General features: G+C 34.5%; 1 protein-coding gene across 2 annotated transcripts; it reads right to left on the bottom strand.

Moving 5' to 3' along the window:
• Window positions 1-343: 343 nt before the first annotated feature.
• On the bottom strand, window positions 344-16202 carry IFI44L (interferon induced protein 44 like). Of its 2 annotated transcripts, none has more exons than XM_069478116.1 (9): window positions 16188-16202; window positions 10006-10505; window positions 9407-9455; window positions 8464-8659; window positions 6596-6748; window positions 2365-2536; window positions 1370-1470; window positions 897-1071; window positions 344-735 (listed from the first exon to the last, which is right to left on the bottom strand). In XM_069478116.1, the coding sequence occupies exons 2-9, from the start codon at window positions 10493-10495 to the stop codon at window positions 725-727; spliced, it is 1347 nt and encodes a 448-aa protein (XP_069334217.1). In that variant the 5' UTR covers window positions 10496-10505; window positions 16188-16202; the 3' UTR covers window positions 344-724. The 2 variants fall into 2 exon arrangements, with proteins under 2 accessions (XP_069334217.1, XP_069334216.1); XM_069478115.1 differs by lacking the exon at window positions 16188-16202 and adding an exon at window positions 15290-15536.
• Window positions 16203-16513: the final 311 nt, after the last annotated feature.

Below are 16513 nucleotides of genomic sequence, written 5' to 3'. Positions count from 1 at the left end.
CACAGAAATAAAATGTAAGTTGTTAAAAATATTGGCTCATTTTAATTAATTTAAATCAATTATTAAGAGTATTCATATTTTTATTCAGAGATAAGCAAAACATTTCATCTTCTTACTATTTTCTCTCTTCAGCATTTCATTATCTCTCAATCTTCCCTTCTATATGGAGAAAATGTTAAAGTAAATGTCATCACTCTGGGGAGTGAGGGAGGGAAGAGTAAAGGCAGGTGTGCTTGCTTATTACCAGGCACTATGCTAAGTTCTGCGAAAACAAAGACAAGTAAAATCCAAACCTTGTTTCTCAAAGAACTCACAGTCCTATTTAGGAAAGCATATATCTATATAATCATTTTATAATTATTATTCAGTATGATTAGTACTCACATAGCTTTATATAAAGTGCTATACAGGAATAAGTAAAGGAATAGCTAATTTTGCCTGGAGAGGTTTAGAAAGGTATCACAGAAACTAAATTAGAAATGGTAACATCTAGAAATTGTACAGAATTTCTACAGAAATATGCAGGGTGGTTTGTGGTAGGGCCTATTTTAGCCCACTACTTCTCAGGCTTGGCCTTTTTGGACTTGAAGTGTGATTGATACAAGGACAGAAGGCAAAACATGAACAAAAGCAGAGTCTGAAGGAGGCTGTCAACAGAGATGCACTGTAGTCAGGGCACTCCAATACAGGATCGAGCCAAGCATCAGAATCAAGGTAACCGATGTCACAGGCTAACTAGAAAACAAAACAAACAAGGATGGAAATGAAACATCTACCCTAATATGGCTGTTAGGACCAAGGCAGGCAGATGGGCCCCAGCCATCTAACTGAGGTATAGCTTTGGGTTTTTCAAAGGGCACCAATGCTTTATGAGGGGCAGAAAGGGACCAGTTTACCAGTTTCTGCAAGTGGCAAATCCTCTAAGACGTCATCTGCAGCCCGCAGCATCTGCTTCAGTACAGAAAGAATCAGAACATCCTTTAGAGGGTCCAGCTCAAACTCTGAAGCATAATTTTCAACCATCAGGATATTATGAATAGGAATGCCTAGCATTTTGTTGACATTTGTTACCTATGGAAATATATTAAGAAGCATAAGTCTTATATTTGAAATTTGACCAATTTTAAATACAACTCAAGAAATATACCAAAAAAAAGCAATGACTTAATAAATTCTCTCCAGAGCATAATATATAATTCAGATAATTGCAGTTTTAAAGTGGAATATAAATTTGAACTAACTGCAATTGATCCAATTCTTCATTTACCTGTGACGATGTCTTGTGATCGTACACACACACACACACACACACACACGTATGATTGTGATTCTGTTACAATAACATCTAGTTAAAAACAACATTCTTTACCTGGCTTTGAGAAGTCATAGATCTATTCATGTTTAAAAAGTTGCCTTGAAGAACTTCATTGTAATTTTTTACTTTAGTAAGCAAGGCTACATGTGCTATACCTGTAAGAGATAAATCAGTTATTTTATTTCATAAATAGCAATGTGTCAACAAGTTATTAAATAGGTATAAAGCAACTCTGCAGGGTGACTTTAAGAGTTGGGGAATGAAATATCCCCAATAAATCTTGATATGGAGTCTGAAGCTTTTCTAACGGAAAAGTGATCTTTTAGTTTCAATGTAAGAGATCACTTTTAAACGCAACTAAATTCATACTAAATTGCAATAATCTATCCCATTGCAATAGTATATTTTAAGTGGTGAAGGGGAAAAGTAGTTGCTGGACTTTGGGGACTAAAAAGAAAGAGAGAAGGTGGGGAGGGTTGTGTATGAGCATTTACAAAAGCAAACTACTAATTTCATAGTTCTACTAAGGATCTGCCACCTTCTCCCTCAAACCACAGAGATGGGGTTAGTAAATCACACTTGGCTTGTAAACGAATCAAAATTCTGCTATGCTAACAACTGTTTCTAAGAAAAAAATATTATAAAATTGAGAATTTCAAATGCCAGTCAAGGAATCCCCTGAGACTCTTTTACCAGAGCTTTTAGTATATCTTCCTCACAGAAATCTTGTGTTTCTGATTCCCATTACTAAATGATTGGCTTTACTATCCTCTCTTCATTCACATCCCAGAGGAATAGCAAAGTTGGCCACTTAACACCTGGTCTCTGGTGGAGGTCAGTTCTCAATTGATATATATAATATTAAATTAGTATTTAGGGCCTTTCTTCCATCAAGCCTGTACATGATCTCTCCTTGCTATTACCACCAACCCAGGGCTCAGGAAATTGTGTGAAGGGTACATGGAATCTTTCTATACTCTCTTTGCAACTTCCTGTAAATCTATAATTATTTAAAAATAAAAATATTTGATAAGAACAGTTAGACTCACCACAGTTTAATACTTCTTTGTGAACTTGTTTGAACTTGGCCACCATTTTAGAGGAGAGATTGTTAATAGAGTTGATGTCTAAGACATAAGCCACACAGTGAATTCTGTCCTTCAGTGATGGAGAGGTCATGAAGGTGGAATGCTGAGGTGTAATTGGTTTATGGGGATTAAACTGTTAAGGAAACATAAGGTAACATTCAGAATTTACAGAGCCTCTGCTAAATTCTTTAAGATGCAATTAATTCATGTTTCAAATACCATCAATGGCTATTTGGGAAAAACAATATTAAGCAAAAAAGAAGAAATCTGGAGAGATCACATTACCAGACTTCCAACTATACTACAAGGCTACAGTAACCAAAACAGCATGGTATTGGCACAAAAATAGAGACACAGACAAATGGAACAGAACAGAGAACCCAGACATAAAACCATCTACACACAGCCAACTGATCTTTCATAAAGCAGATAAAAATATACACTGAGGGAAAGAAGTCCTATTCAATAAATGGTACTGGGAAAATTGAATAGCCACTTGTTACTATGGACAAAAATTAATTCAAGATGGGTAAAAGACTTAAATATAAGGCATGAAACCCAAGAATTCTAGAAGAAAATGTAGGAAAAACTCTTCTAGATATAAGCCTAGGCAAAGAATTTATGAAAAAGACCCCAAAGGCAATTACAACAACAAAAAAAATAAGTAAATGAGACTTGAATAAATTAAAAAGCTTCTGCACAGCTAAGGAAATAATCAAAAGAGCAAATAGACAACCTACAGAATGGGAGAAATTATTCAAAAGCTATATATTCAATAAAGGACTAATAACCAGAATCTACAAAGAACTCAAGCAAATTAGCAAGAAAAAAACAAACAAAAAAAAAACATTAAAAAGTGGGCAATGAACATAAACAGAAAATTTTCCAAAGAAGATAGACAAATGACCAATAAATATATGAGAAAATGTTCAATGCCACTAATCATCAGGGAAATGCAAATTAAAACCACAATGAGATATCACCTTACCCCAGTTAGAATGGCTTTTATTAAAAAGTCCAAAAACAAAAGATACTGGTGTGGATGCAGAGAGAAAGGAATGCTTATACACTGCTGATGAGACTGCAAATTAGTACAACCTCTACAGAAAACAGTACGGAGATTTCTCAAAGAACTAAAGGTAGACCACCATTTGATCCAGCAATCCCACTACTGGGTATTTACCCAGAGGAAAAGAAGTCATTTTATCAAATACACCTGAACTCGAATGTTTATTGCAGCACAATTCACAATTGCAAAGATGTGGAATCAATGCAAGTGCCCATCAATTCATAAGTGGATTAACAAAATGTGGTGTATGTATACCATGGAATACTACTCAGCCACAAAAAAAGGATGAATTAATGCCTTTTGCAACAACTTGGATGGAACTTGAGACCATTATCCTAAGTGAAATATATAAAGAATGGAAAAGCAAACACATGTACTTGCTATTAAACTGGAACTAACTGATTAGCACACATGTGCACAAAGGGAAGTAAAACTCAATGGAAATCAAGCAGCGGGGAAGGAGGTAAAGGGGATGGGTGAAAAACCTACCTAAGGGGTGCAGTGAACACTACCTGGGTGATGGGCACACTTTTAGCCCTGACTCAAGCATTACAAAAGTGATCCATGTAACCCAAAATATTTGTACCCCTGTAATATTATATTCTGAAATAAAAAAAATACTATCACTTCTAACCTCCAACCTGAAACTTTTCCTCATGCCCCTCAGCTGCTCCTTTGCCAGGTATCCTCTTTAACTTCCTTTCCACTGTAAGCAAAATGCCATTATGCCTTTTGCATAGAAAAAAAACTTCATTTCTTGGTAAAAATGAAAATTATTCACTGTAAATATTGCAGGAAAGTACAAAGAATTTTTCTTAAAGAAAGCTAACTTCAAATCCTAGTCTCCATAAGTAAATACCACTAACATTACCATTCAAGACTCCTCTCGAAGCACTTGCATGCTTAAATGGACTAATGGATAGAGAAATAAGAGAGAAAAATATGTTGAAAATGCCATTAAAACTAAGATACTATAATTTATTTTAATTTTACAGAAGAAAATTAAACATAAGTGAAAAGAATGAAATGCCAATTTTCAAGTTAATATCTACTTACCATGAGACAATAATCTCCCCAAGATTATAGATTACAAAACATAGCAATAGTTTGGGAAAGTGTATTTTTTTTAACTACATTTTTCAGTGTTGGACTGAATTAACTGTCCCTCTGCTGTGAAAAATTAGGGTGTTAGTATACTCCTGAGTGCTCCCATTTCTCTACTTTCTTCTTCCTCCCTGTATCTTTATGTCTCCTTTTCCCTGACTATACTGTGAGATCTTTGAGGATAAAGATTGTGTTTTTATTCAACTATGTGTTTTTGATAACTAGCTTAGTGCCTGGCACAAATCAGGTTTTTAATAAATAGTTTTTGAATGAATAAATGAGTACATAGGTAAGGTTTCCAATCAAGCACAATTTGGAGGGAAAAGAGGTTACTATTTAGAAATTGAGGCTGATTCTATTATACCCAATACCAAAAAGAAAGGTAATAATTATGGTTTTTAGCTTTTTGAGAACTTAGAGTGCATCATCTCATTTAATGTCTTTGGCCACTCTATGAGATGGACACTATTAATACCTACATTTCCCACTTGAAAAAAACAAGACTTACAGTGACAAGTATGTAAATTACTTATGGATATACATTTAATTAGTGGCAGAGCCAACCTTTGGATCTAGGTATTTAGTGGTGAAGCCTAAGCACTTACAGTATAATATCACACTTCAACAGAAAGTAGTTTCTTGTCCCAATATTTTGCCTATGTTAATCAAAAAGTGCAAGAGATTAAACCATATGTTTGTTAGGTTTAATCTCTTGCACTTTTTGATTAACATAGGCAAAATATTGGGACAAGAAACTACTTTCTGCTAACAAACATATGAAAAAGTGTTCAACATCTCTAATCATCAGGGAAATGCAAATCAAAACCACAATGAGATATCACTTAACTCCAGTGAGAACAGCCTTTATCAAAAAGTCCCAAAACTATACATGTTGGTGTGGGTGTGGAGAGATAGGTACACTCATACACTGCTGGTGGGACTGTAAACTAGTGCAGCCCCTGTGGAAAGCAATGTGGAGATACCTTAAACAGATTCAAGTGGACCTACCATTCAATCCAGCAATCCCATTACTGGGCATCTACCCAGAAGAACAAAAGTCATTCTATAAAAAAGACACCTGCACCCGAATGTTTATAGCAGCACAATTCACAATCGCAAAGATGTGGAAACAACCCAAATGCCCATTGATTCATGAATGGATTAGCAAAATATGGTATATGTATACCATGGAATATTACTCAGCTATTAGAAATAATGGCTATATGGCATCTCTTTGGTTCTCCTGGAGAGAGCTGGAACCCATTCTATTAAGTGAAGCATCCCAAGAATGGAAAAACAAGCACCACATGTACTCACCAGCAAACTGGTTTCCCTGAGTGCACATTTGGGATTAACACCAATTGGGTATCGGACAGAGGTCGGGGCTGGGTGGAAGGGATGGGTGTATATCTACTTGATGAGTGCGATGCGCACTGCCTGGGGAATGGACACGATTGAAGTTCTGACTGGGGGGGATGAGGTGGGGGGAGGGGAGGAGTGCACACCTACATGATGAGTGTGATGTGCACTGTCTAGGGAATGGACACAATTGAAGCTCAGACTCGGGGGGATGGGGAGGCATGGGCAATGTATATAGCCTGATCTTTTGTACCCCCTTAATGAGCTGAAAAACAAACAAAAAATAAAAATAAAAATAAAAAAAAAATAAAATCCAACTACTTGGCTTTACAAAAAAAAAGAGAGAGAGAGAGAGAGAGATTAAACCACTACTTTCCTATTCGTTTACATCATTATAAAGAGGGATATAAACATAATATCTCTCTGGCCTTTTACTGGAAACTGGATGAGTAGAATCATACCTTTTCGTTTTATTTTTCAATGTTATAGAAAAGAACATTCTGTTTTTCTTACATGAATACTTGTTCATTTAAAGTACAGTAGTGTTGGTTGATATTGAAACTAAATTATCACAGTTGAAATCACCTTATGAGGTAAAAATTCAATGAAAAGTCCCAATGAAAATGATTTGAAATGTTCTGGATATTGAGGAAATCTTACCTGATATCTGTCTGGCATACAGCCTTTTAAGATGTGAGGAATGTCATCCATACACAGTCCTACTCCCTCTGTCTCATCCAGTCCCATGGAGTCACATAACATAAATGACAGAGACTTTCCATCTATTCCATCCTTAACAGAATATGTTCTATACTGTTAAAAAAAAGTATATCAAGTGTAAAAGTTCATTCTTCAGCCAGGATTCAAGAAATGATAATAAGAAGAATAGAGACTGGTTAATGTTTTAACAGCATCATCCTCAAACATTTTGGTCTTAGGAAGCCTTTAGACTCTTAAAATTATGAGGACTCCAAAGACATGTTATTTATGGGAGTTACATCTATAGATATTTAACAATTAGGAATTAAAACTGAAAAAAATTAAATGTTTGTTTTTTAAAATTAAAACATAAAATTATGTGTATTCATCATGTATGTGTATATATATATATTGTGAGATAACTGAAACTAGCTAATTGACTTATGCATCAGCTCATATATTTATCATTCTTATGGTGAAGACATTTTATATCCACTTAGAATTTTTCAAAAATATGATATATTGTTAACTATAGTCATCATGTTGTGCAACAGACCTCCTGAACTTATTTCTCCTATCTAAATAAAACCTTGTATATTATGACCACTATATCCCAACCCTACTCCCCAACCCTAACCCCTGGACCACTATTCTTCATAATTCCATCTTGCTAGATTATGTGTATCAAATAATTTATCCATTTCTTCTAGGTTATACAATTTGTTGGCATATTATTGCTTATAATGGTCTCTTAACATCCATTTCTGTGTTTCTGTTGTATCAGATGTAATGTCTTTTTTTTATGTCTGATTTTAATTTATTTGAGTCTTCTCTCTTTTTTTTCTTAGTCTAGCTAAAAGTTTGTCAATTTTGCTTATGCTTTTAGTAAACCAACTCTTAGTTTTGCTATTCTTTTCTATGGTTTTCTTTTTTGGTCTTTATTTCATTTATTTCTTCTCTAATCTTTATAATTTCCTTTCTTCTACTAACTTTGAGCTTAGTTTTTCTAGTTCCTTGAGGTACAATTTTAGGTTGTTTATTTGAGATCTTTCTTTCTTTTTTTTTTTTTTTTTTTTGTTGAGACAGAGTCTCACTTTGTTGCCCAGGCTAGAGTGAGTGCCGTGGCGTCAGCTTAGCTCACAGCAACCTCAGACTCCTCGGCTTAAGCGATCCTACTGCCTCAGCCTCCCGAGTAGCTGGGACTACAGGCATGCACCACTATGCCCGGCTAATTTTTTCTATATAGATTTTTAGTTGTCCATGTAATTTCTTTCTATTTTCAGTAGAGACGGGGTCTCGCTCTTGCTCAGGCTGGTCTCGAACTCCTGACCTCGAGCGATCCACCCGCCTCGGCCTCCCAGAGTGCTAGGATTACAGGCGTGAGCCACCGCACCCAGCAGATCTTTCTTTTTTGACGTAGGCATTTATTGCTATAAACTCCCCTCTTGGAACTGCTTTTGCTATATCCCATAGGTATTGGTATGTAGCATTTCAATTTTTGTTTGGCTCAGGAATTTTTTTATATTTTCCTTTTAATTTCTTTATTGATCCAGGAGATTTATGTTTATGTGGTACACGAGTAAAAATGAACATCAAATATAATGGACAAGGATTTCCACAGGGTTTTTAAAATTGAAAGCTTCTCTGTGTAATATAAGTCAATGGAGGCAATTCTGACTCAACTTTTACTTCTGTTTTGCATTTGATTTAGGATTTAAGTTTGTAGATCAGGAGATTTATGTTCTGAGAGGAAAAAAGCAAAGAAATGAACAAATGCAATGATTGTGATCTATAAGATAAAATTCTCAGGGAATCCTAAAATAACTTACCTGTTCAGTAATGCTGGTGCTATCAGACCCCACTATTGCTTGGCGAGTCACGCGGCCATGGAAAACAGACTTGACTGAATTGAAAAAACTGGACTTTCCAGACCCAACTGGACCCAGCAAGAGAATATGAACTTTTGAAACCAAGTCTGCATAGGGTTTGTAGGCTCTGAGTTCTTCTAGGAGTCTATCTCTGTGCCTGTTAAAATGCAGTAGTTTAATAAAACGGCCAAACTTTCAGATAACAGAACAGCACAATTCACCTGGAACTTCTTTTACTTCCCTTTTGAGGGTATATTTTAATAACTTATTATTTTGACAGTAGCATCTTATATAATGTGATTTGAAATGTCTAAAGTTATACATTTTGTGCTTGAAGAAAATGCATTTATTTATATCTGACTAAAGTTAAACATTAACCAGCAACCAAAACATTGTTAAACTATTAGCCTTAGATGACATAAATCTAATTAGAAATATCAGTAACACTGAAGATGAATTATTTTCACTAAAAATATATTAAGCAGAAATCAAAATAAAATATATACAATGTAGTTATTTATCTATAAATCAGAAAAAGAGGGTTTGTTTTTGCCATTTACTGTGAATTCTCCAAAAATGTATTCTCAAGGAAAGGATTGAGAGAAATTATCTAAAATGGTTTCCAGACTCTATCTCAAAAACTTTGAATCTAACAGGTTCAAAGGGAAACATGGAGTCAAATTGGTCAATTGTCATCAGGTGGATTTTAAAAGTTTCACAGTTTGGTAGTGGTTTTGTCATTGTTGTTGTTCTCGACCACCTTGAACATTTAATGTCAACATTATAACTCATTTTTTATCATTCCAAGTGATATGATTTTTATCTTTACTATTTCATGGTCATCACCCTTTATACAATTGTTCTAACTGAAATGAATGATAGATAGTCCAAGAATCTAACTTACTGTGTGACGTTCATTATTCTTTTTATGTAGCTTGGACCATCCTTAACTCCTATAAGAAATAAACACAGCATAATAAGTTTTTAAAATTGTCTGGTTAAATGTGGTCATCTACTTTTTAAATAGGACATTGAGTCTGCTTGAATAACACAGGACTGCACTGTTCATTAGAAGTTAGGGCTGGCAGCATAATGAGAGGAGGAGGAGGGAATATTATCCTCTCAGCACATTAATTCCCTCTGGAAACTCTCACATAACTATGCCTAGAGGTTCTAAAACTGATCTTTGAGTCATATGTCAGAAAAGACTGGCTCTGATGGTAAGATAGCTATCTCCCCCTCTTCCCCCCTTCCTCCAACTCCATCTCATTCTCCATCTCTATAAATACACTCTCAACTCACTTTGCTCAAAGCATACTTTCTGGGTAATAACCTTATAAACTTTATGTCCTCCAGGTTTCATTTTAGATTTTATCAAAGTCTATCAACTGGCATGAAATCTGTTTCTCTCACTTTTCCTTGTTCTTGTAAATTAATTATTACCTACCAAACACAAAGACCAGAACCAGAATGTAGGATATGGGATTATCTAATTAGACATACCTTCAACTCGAAAAACTTCACATTCACCATATTTAAAGGGATCCATAGTCCTTCCTTCAATTAGTCCTATTTTTTTTTTTACACTTCCAAGTAGATAAAGTGTTTTATTGCTTGGACACAGAGAGAAAATTGTCTCATCAGATAAACGATACATCAGTTGATTATCAGCAATTTCTGGTGCCATATTTAAAAGAAAACTTTGTGTTTCAGTTATGTTATCTTTACTTCTAAATAGAAAACAAAAGGAATAAGGTGGTTCTTCAAAATAGTTACTTAATGTAGGATAATTCCCAAGCATAAAGACCCCAATAATATTGCTTCTAAGATAAATCATTGTTACAGTGGATCCCTGATGACTGCATCGCTGAACCATATCTGTAAGTCCAAATCCATGAACACTAGACTTATAAAGAAGACTCAACGAAACATTTCCAAGTTGCTTTTGCAGTCTCTTTTCATCATTCCATGTCAATCTTGTTGTCACTTCCATTGTTTTGTATCTAATGGAAAAACAATTATAGGTTGAGAAGTGAGTATAAATAGTAGCTTAAAGCATAGCAGAGATTCTACTTCTAGTTTCAGTGTGTGCTTTTTTCTCTGACTCAATTAAAACACATTATTTGGATTGCAAGGCAAAAGCATAAAGAGATGGCACAATAATAAGTAGATATGAAATATATAATTTAGAAATAAAAATATCCTTAAATTTTTTAAATCATTTGACAAAATAAATTTCAGAATGGATAAAGAATAAAGAACAAAGAATAAATTAGAATAGAAGTGAGCAAACTTTTTCTTAATGAACCAGATACTAAATATTTTAGCCTTGTGGGCCATATGGTTTCTGCCACAGCTATTCAATTTTGCCACTGTAATGTAAAAGCAGTCAGAGACAATATGTAAACAAATAAGTATGACTGTGATCCAATAAAACTCTCTTTACAAAAATAGGTGGCTGGAACATAGCAGGCCATACTTTGTCGACCCATGAATTAGAAGATAGAACTGAGGAATTTATGGAGAAAATCACTCAGAAAGAAAGAAATTGAAATATGAAAGAAGTTAAGTTAACTCCCTGTTCAACCCCAAGCCTTTTTATAAGGACCGTAATTCCATCCATGAGGGCTCCACCCTAATGACTTAATTGCTTGGTAAAGGCCTCACTTCTTAGTATTATCACATTGGAGATTTTGGATAGGACACAAACATTAAAATCATAGCACCATACATCCAATAAAGGGTTAATATTAAAAATATAAAAGAAATTCGCACAACTCAATAGGGAAAAAAAACCTAAATAATTCAATTATAAAATGGGCTAGGCATCTTAACAAACATTTCTCAAAAGAAGACATACGAATGACCAATAGGTTTATGAAAAAGTGCTAACCATAAATCATAAAAAAAGGCAAATTAAAATTACAATGGAATATCACCTCACACCTGTTAGAATGTCTATAATCAAAAAGGTAAAAGATAAGTCTTAAAGAGAATGTGGATAAAAGGAAAATTTTTTTTTCACTATTGGTGGAAATGTAAATTAATATAGCCACAGTGGAGAACAGCATGGACGTTCTTCAAAAAACAAAAAATAGAATTGCTATATAATCCACCAATTCCATTTCTGAGTATATACCACAGTTTGGATATTTGACCCTCCAAACCTCATGTTGAAATTTGATCCCCATTGTTGGAGGTAGGGCCTAGTGGGAAGTGTTTTGCTCCTGGGGGTGGATCCTTCATAAATAGCTTGGTCCCATCCTCATGATAATGAGTGAGTTCTTATTCTATTCCTTCCTGTGAAATCTGGTTGTTAAGATAATTTGGAAGTCCCCCTCTTTCTCTCGCTTCTTCTTGCTTTCTCTCTTTCACCATGTGATCTCTGCACATAGCAGCTCTCCTGTGCCTACCTTCAGGAGTGGGAGCAGCCTGAAAGCCCTCACCAGAAGCAGATGCTGTCACCATGCTTCTTGTACAGTTTGCGGAACTGTGAGTCCGATAATCCTCTTTTCTTTATAAATTACCCAGCCTCAGATATTCCTTTATGGCAACACAGACTATAGAAGTAAATATCCAAAAGAATTGAAATCAGTATGCTAAAGAGATATCTGCACTCCCATATACATTGTGTCATTATTCACAGTAGCCAAATATGGTATCAACCTAAGTGTCTACCAACAGATAAATAAAGAAAATGTGGTGTATATACACAATGGAATATCATTCAGCCATTAAAAGGAGAAAATCCTGTTATTTGCAAAAACGTGGATGAACCTGAGAACATTATGTTAAGTGAAATAATTCAGGTGCAGAAAGACAAATGATCTCACTTATATGTGCAATATAAAAAAAGTTAAACTTATAGACGTAGAGAGTAGAATGGTAATTACAAGAGATGGAGGAGGGAAAGGGTAATAGTAAGATATTGACCAAAAGGTACAAAGTTTTAATTAGGTGGAACAAGTTTTTGATATCTATTATATGACATGGAGACTATAGTAAATAATAATGTATATTTCAAAATTACTAAAAGAATAAATTTTAAATATTCTTATAAAAATTAAGTATATGAGGTGATGAGTATGCTAATTAGCTTTATATAATCATTCCACAATGTATGCATATATTAAGACATCGTATTGTACCCAATAAATACATATAATTATTGCTAAAAAATAATAAAAATTTAAATTAAAAATAAACCTACACCTAGATATATCACTGTCTGCATCATCTGCATAACAACATCTAGGGTCAAGAAAAAAATTCTTCAAAATGACCTCCAAAAGGATAACAATTAGAATGTAAACAAAATTAATGTTAGCATCAATAAATTCTATAGCACAATGGAGGAATAGTGCAAATTGTTGAGGAAAAAAATCATTTCAATCTAGAAATTGTTGTAGCAATAATGTTTTTTTAAGAAAAAGAGCAGAAGTATGTAATGACATTCTCACAAAGATAGTGAATCCAAGGTTCTTATATACCAGTAATCACCAGTTGGAAAATATACTACAAATTTTTAAAACTTCATTCTCAAAAGCAGCAAACAAAAAAAAATGTACTTAGGAGTACATTTTTATAGATATGTGAACAATTTCTGAAGAGATAATTAAATGGAGAATTTTACAAAGAGCATGAAAGATGATTCCAATAAATGGAGATCTATACTATATTATCAGATGAAAAAAGGCTTCTTGAAAATGATGCCATTTCCTCCAAACCTTATCTTTAAACTCAGTGTGAGTGCAATCAAATGCCCAAGAACATTCTATCCATTAGATGTAATAAAATTCACATGATTCACATGCCCTAAAATTCACATAGTGCAAGAATAAGAAAAGCCAAGATACTATTGAAGAATAATAAGGTGAGAGTTTTATAAAATTATGGTTATTAGAAGAAAGTTGTAGTGGCACTAAGATAGGTAAATAGCCCTGTAATTGACCAACTTTCATAGCCTAGGCCCCCTAAGAAACAAAGCTCAAGGCAAAGTTCACATGCAGAGCCCTTATATAGTGGGGTGCCGTTTGAGAGAAACAAGCATGAGTAAAAGTGAAGTGAAGCAGATAAGGACTTAAACCAAATACAAAGTTGGCATAACTAATTACTCAGCCTTGAAGGCAAGTGGATAGCTCTATAGAAAACATTTTTAAAAAATTAAATCATATCATTCTCATAGCTCAAAAATCTCCTTAAATATAAATTTCAGTTTGTGTGAAACACTAAATGTAAAAATTCTTAGAAGAAAACATTGAAGAATATCTTTTATGACCTTTGTATTAGGATGGATTTCTAAAATAAGGCACTAAAAAGTCAAACAATAAAGGAAAGAATGATAAATTTGACTATATTAAAATTTTTAAATTTTCTTATAATAAAATATACAACAAATACAATTTAAAAACAAGACACACCCGAGGGCAAATTATTTGTAATGTATATTCTATAAATACTATCCAGCATACATATTCTTATAAAAGAAATGAAGATACCACAAACATCCTAATAGAAAAGTAGTCAAAGTGTATGAACAGGAAATTCACAAACTGAGGTAACCCAAATGGGCTAAAAAACATGTGAAAAAAATATTCAACAACTCTTGTAACATAGAGCTAGCTGTAAGTTAAACAATAACGGGATGTCATCTCACATCAAAACAGAAGTCCAGCAATACCACTAGTTGATCAGGATATGGAGATTCAAGAATATCAACATTGTCCTGATGGGCATGTACATTTTGGAGAAAAGTATTGGAGATTGGATGTGCAAATTTTGGTATAATTTACATAGTGAAATACCTGACAGCAGTTGAAGTCATTGAATTAAAACTACTTTTATCAACATGGATAAAACTCAAATAATTAATCTTGGGTGAAAAAAGCAAGTTGAGAATGAGATACTTAGAATAATACCATTTACATAAAATGTTAACATAAAGCAACACTAGAGATCACATTTAGACGTTTAATACATACATACATACAATAAAAGCATAAAGACAAGCATGACAGTAATCTATACCAAAGTCTGAATAGTGTTTCCCTCTGGGAAGGAAGGGAAGAGAAGAGAATATAGGAGAGATTCACAGATCACTTCAACTCTATCTGTAATGCTTTTGTTTTTAAGAAAAAAATCTATTCCAATATATAAAGCAAATCACTTAAAAAATCTAATAAAACTGTGTGGGGATTACACTAGGGTTCATTTATTCTATATAGTTATTCATGTGTGAAATTTCTATTAAAATAAAAGAACAAATAAAAGACAAAAATATGACCATTAGTGGCAATTCCATTCTGAAACTCTGTTCCAAAGAAATGAAAGCAGGCTATTTTCTTCACACATAGCTAGGAAACATTGGCTAGCAAGAAATCACTTATCTTTCATGTTCTTACTTATATGTGGGAACTAAAGAAAAGTTGATCTCATGAAGGTAGAGAGTAAAATGGTGGTTACTAGAGATTGGGAAGGTTAGGGGGGAGGAGAGAGTGAAAGAGGTTGGTTAATGGCTACAAAATTACCATTAGATAGAAGGAGGAAGTTCTAGCGTTCATAGCACAGTAGGGTAACTATAGTTAACAATAATTTATTGAATATTTCAAAATAGACAGAAGATAAGATTTGGAATGTTCCTAACACAAAGAAATGATAAATGATTGAAGTGATGAATATCCAAATTACCCTAATTTGGTCATTACCTATTGTGTGCATGTATCAAAATATCACAGGTACTCCATAAATATGTACAATTATCATCAATAGAAAGAAAGAAGTCACTTACCTGTTTCTAAGAGTTGGATCACGCTTAAATTGAGGATTAACTGTTCTAATTTATCAAGCAGCCACAGTTTTGAGACAAAAGATTCTAAGGAACGGTGGCTTCAGAGACTCAAGGAAAGAAATGAAACTGAAACTGAAAGCAGCTAATGTTCAGCTTGCAGCATTCCAACTAACATTAAGCTTCTCTTTCAAATGCCACGTCTCTGTTGTGATAAACAGTTACCTTCCAGAATATTCTCTGTACTCCTAGACATACTTTAGAGCCTGCAGTTAAAAACTGCTCAGTCAGGCTGGCTTGACCCCCACCTCCTATTTACAGATTTGACAGCCACAAAGGCTGTCTGGTTGCAATTAAAGCAATGTTTAACTAAAATACAGTACCTGATTTGTGGTTTTTACATAATCGAGTAAAAAGCCTACAGAATAAAAATTATTTACATCTTCTCTGCCATTCTAGTAAAACAAATTACTAAAACCCAACTTTTAAAAAACTTTACAGTTATGAATTAAAACCTAGTCATCGTATTTACTAGTTGACAGTACAGCTATTTCTAGCAGACTTCTTTTTTTTTTTTTTATTTCGGCTTATTATGGGAGTACAAAAGTTCAGGTTACATAGGTTGCCCAGGTACCACCTATCCCCCAGAGTCTGAGCTTCAAGCGTGCCCCTTCCCCAGACAGTGCGCATTGCACTCATCATGTAGGCATACACCCCTCCCCTCCCATTCCCCCCACCTCGGTCTGATATCCGATTGGTATCATTCCCAAATGTGCATTTAGGTGATGATCAGGGAAACCAATTTTCTGGTGAGTACATGTGATGCTTGTTTTTCCATTCTTGGGATACTTCACTTAATATAATGGGTTCCAAGGACTTCTTAAAAAATACACCGCGATACCTGGCCTGAAGGAGTGGGAGGAGTAAGCCACCTGCAGACCTGTCGGAGAGAGCTGGAGAGCGACCCTGAGAGTGCCTGGTCTGATGTCGTCCATGGCCCTGGGTAGAGTCACAGCCCCGGCACCAACTGCTAATGCCTAAGAAGGAACAGCGCCTCTAGTTTGGGGGCTCCACTGTGAGCTTCAATATTGAAAGCAGACTAAGGGAAGATTCACATCATGGAGTGTCAGTTACGTGATTACTTGGTAACAAGAATTTTCCCGTTTCAGGTTTTTGCATTAGGTTTTACATGGTCAGTTAACTCAGATCCCAACTGTTTATCAGGAG

Source organism: Eulemur rufifrons, chromosome 8 (assembly GCF_041146395.1).
Source record: "Eulemur rufifrons isolate Redbay chromosome 8, OSU_ERuf_1, whole genome shotgun sequence".
Taxonomy (NCBI): Eukaryota; Metazoa; Chordata; class Mammalia; order Primates; family Lemuridae; genus Eulemur; species Eulemur rufifrons.
The sequence above is the reverse complement of the archived record's forward strand: the minus strand, read 5'-3'. Positions and strand labels throughout refer to the sequence as shown.

Coding starts and splice junctions, on each gene's coding strand:
- IFI44L (XM_069478116.1), bottom strand. CDS start 10,495: ATGGAAGTGACAACAAGATTGACATGGAATGATGAAAAGAGACTGCAA. Junction 9,456..10,005: donor TGAAGTTTTTCGAGTTGAAG/GTATGTCTAATT, acceptor TATTTCTTATAG/GAGTTAAGGATGGTCCAAGC. Junction 2,537..6,595: donor GTATGCCAGACAGATATCAG/GTAAGATTTCCT, acceptor TTTCCTTAACAG/TTTAATCCCCATAAACCAAT.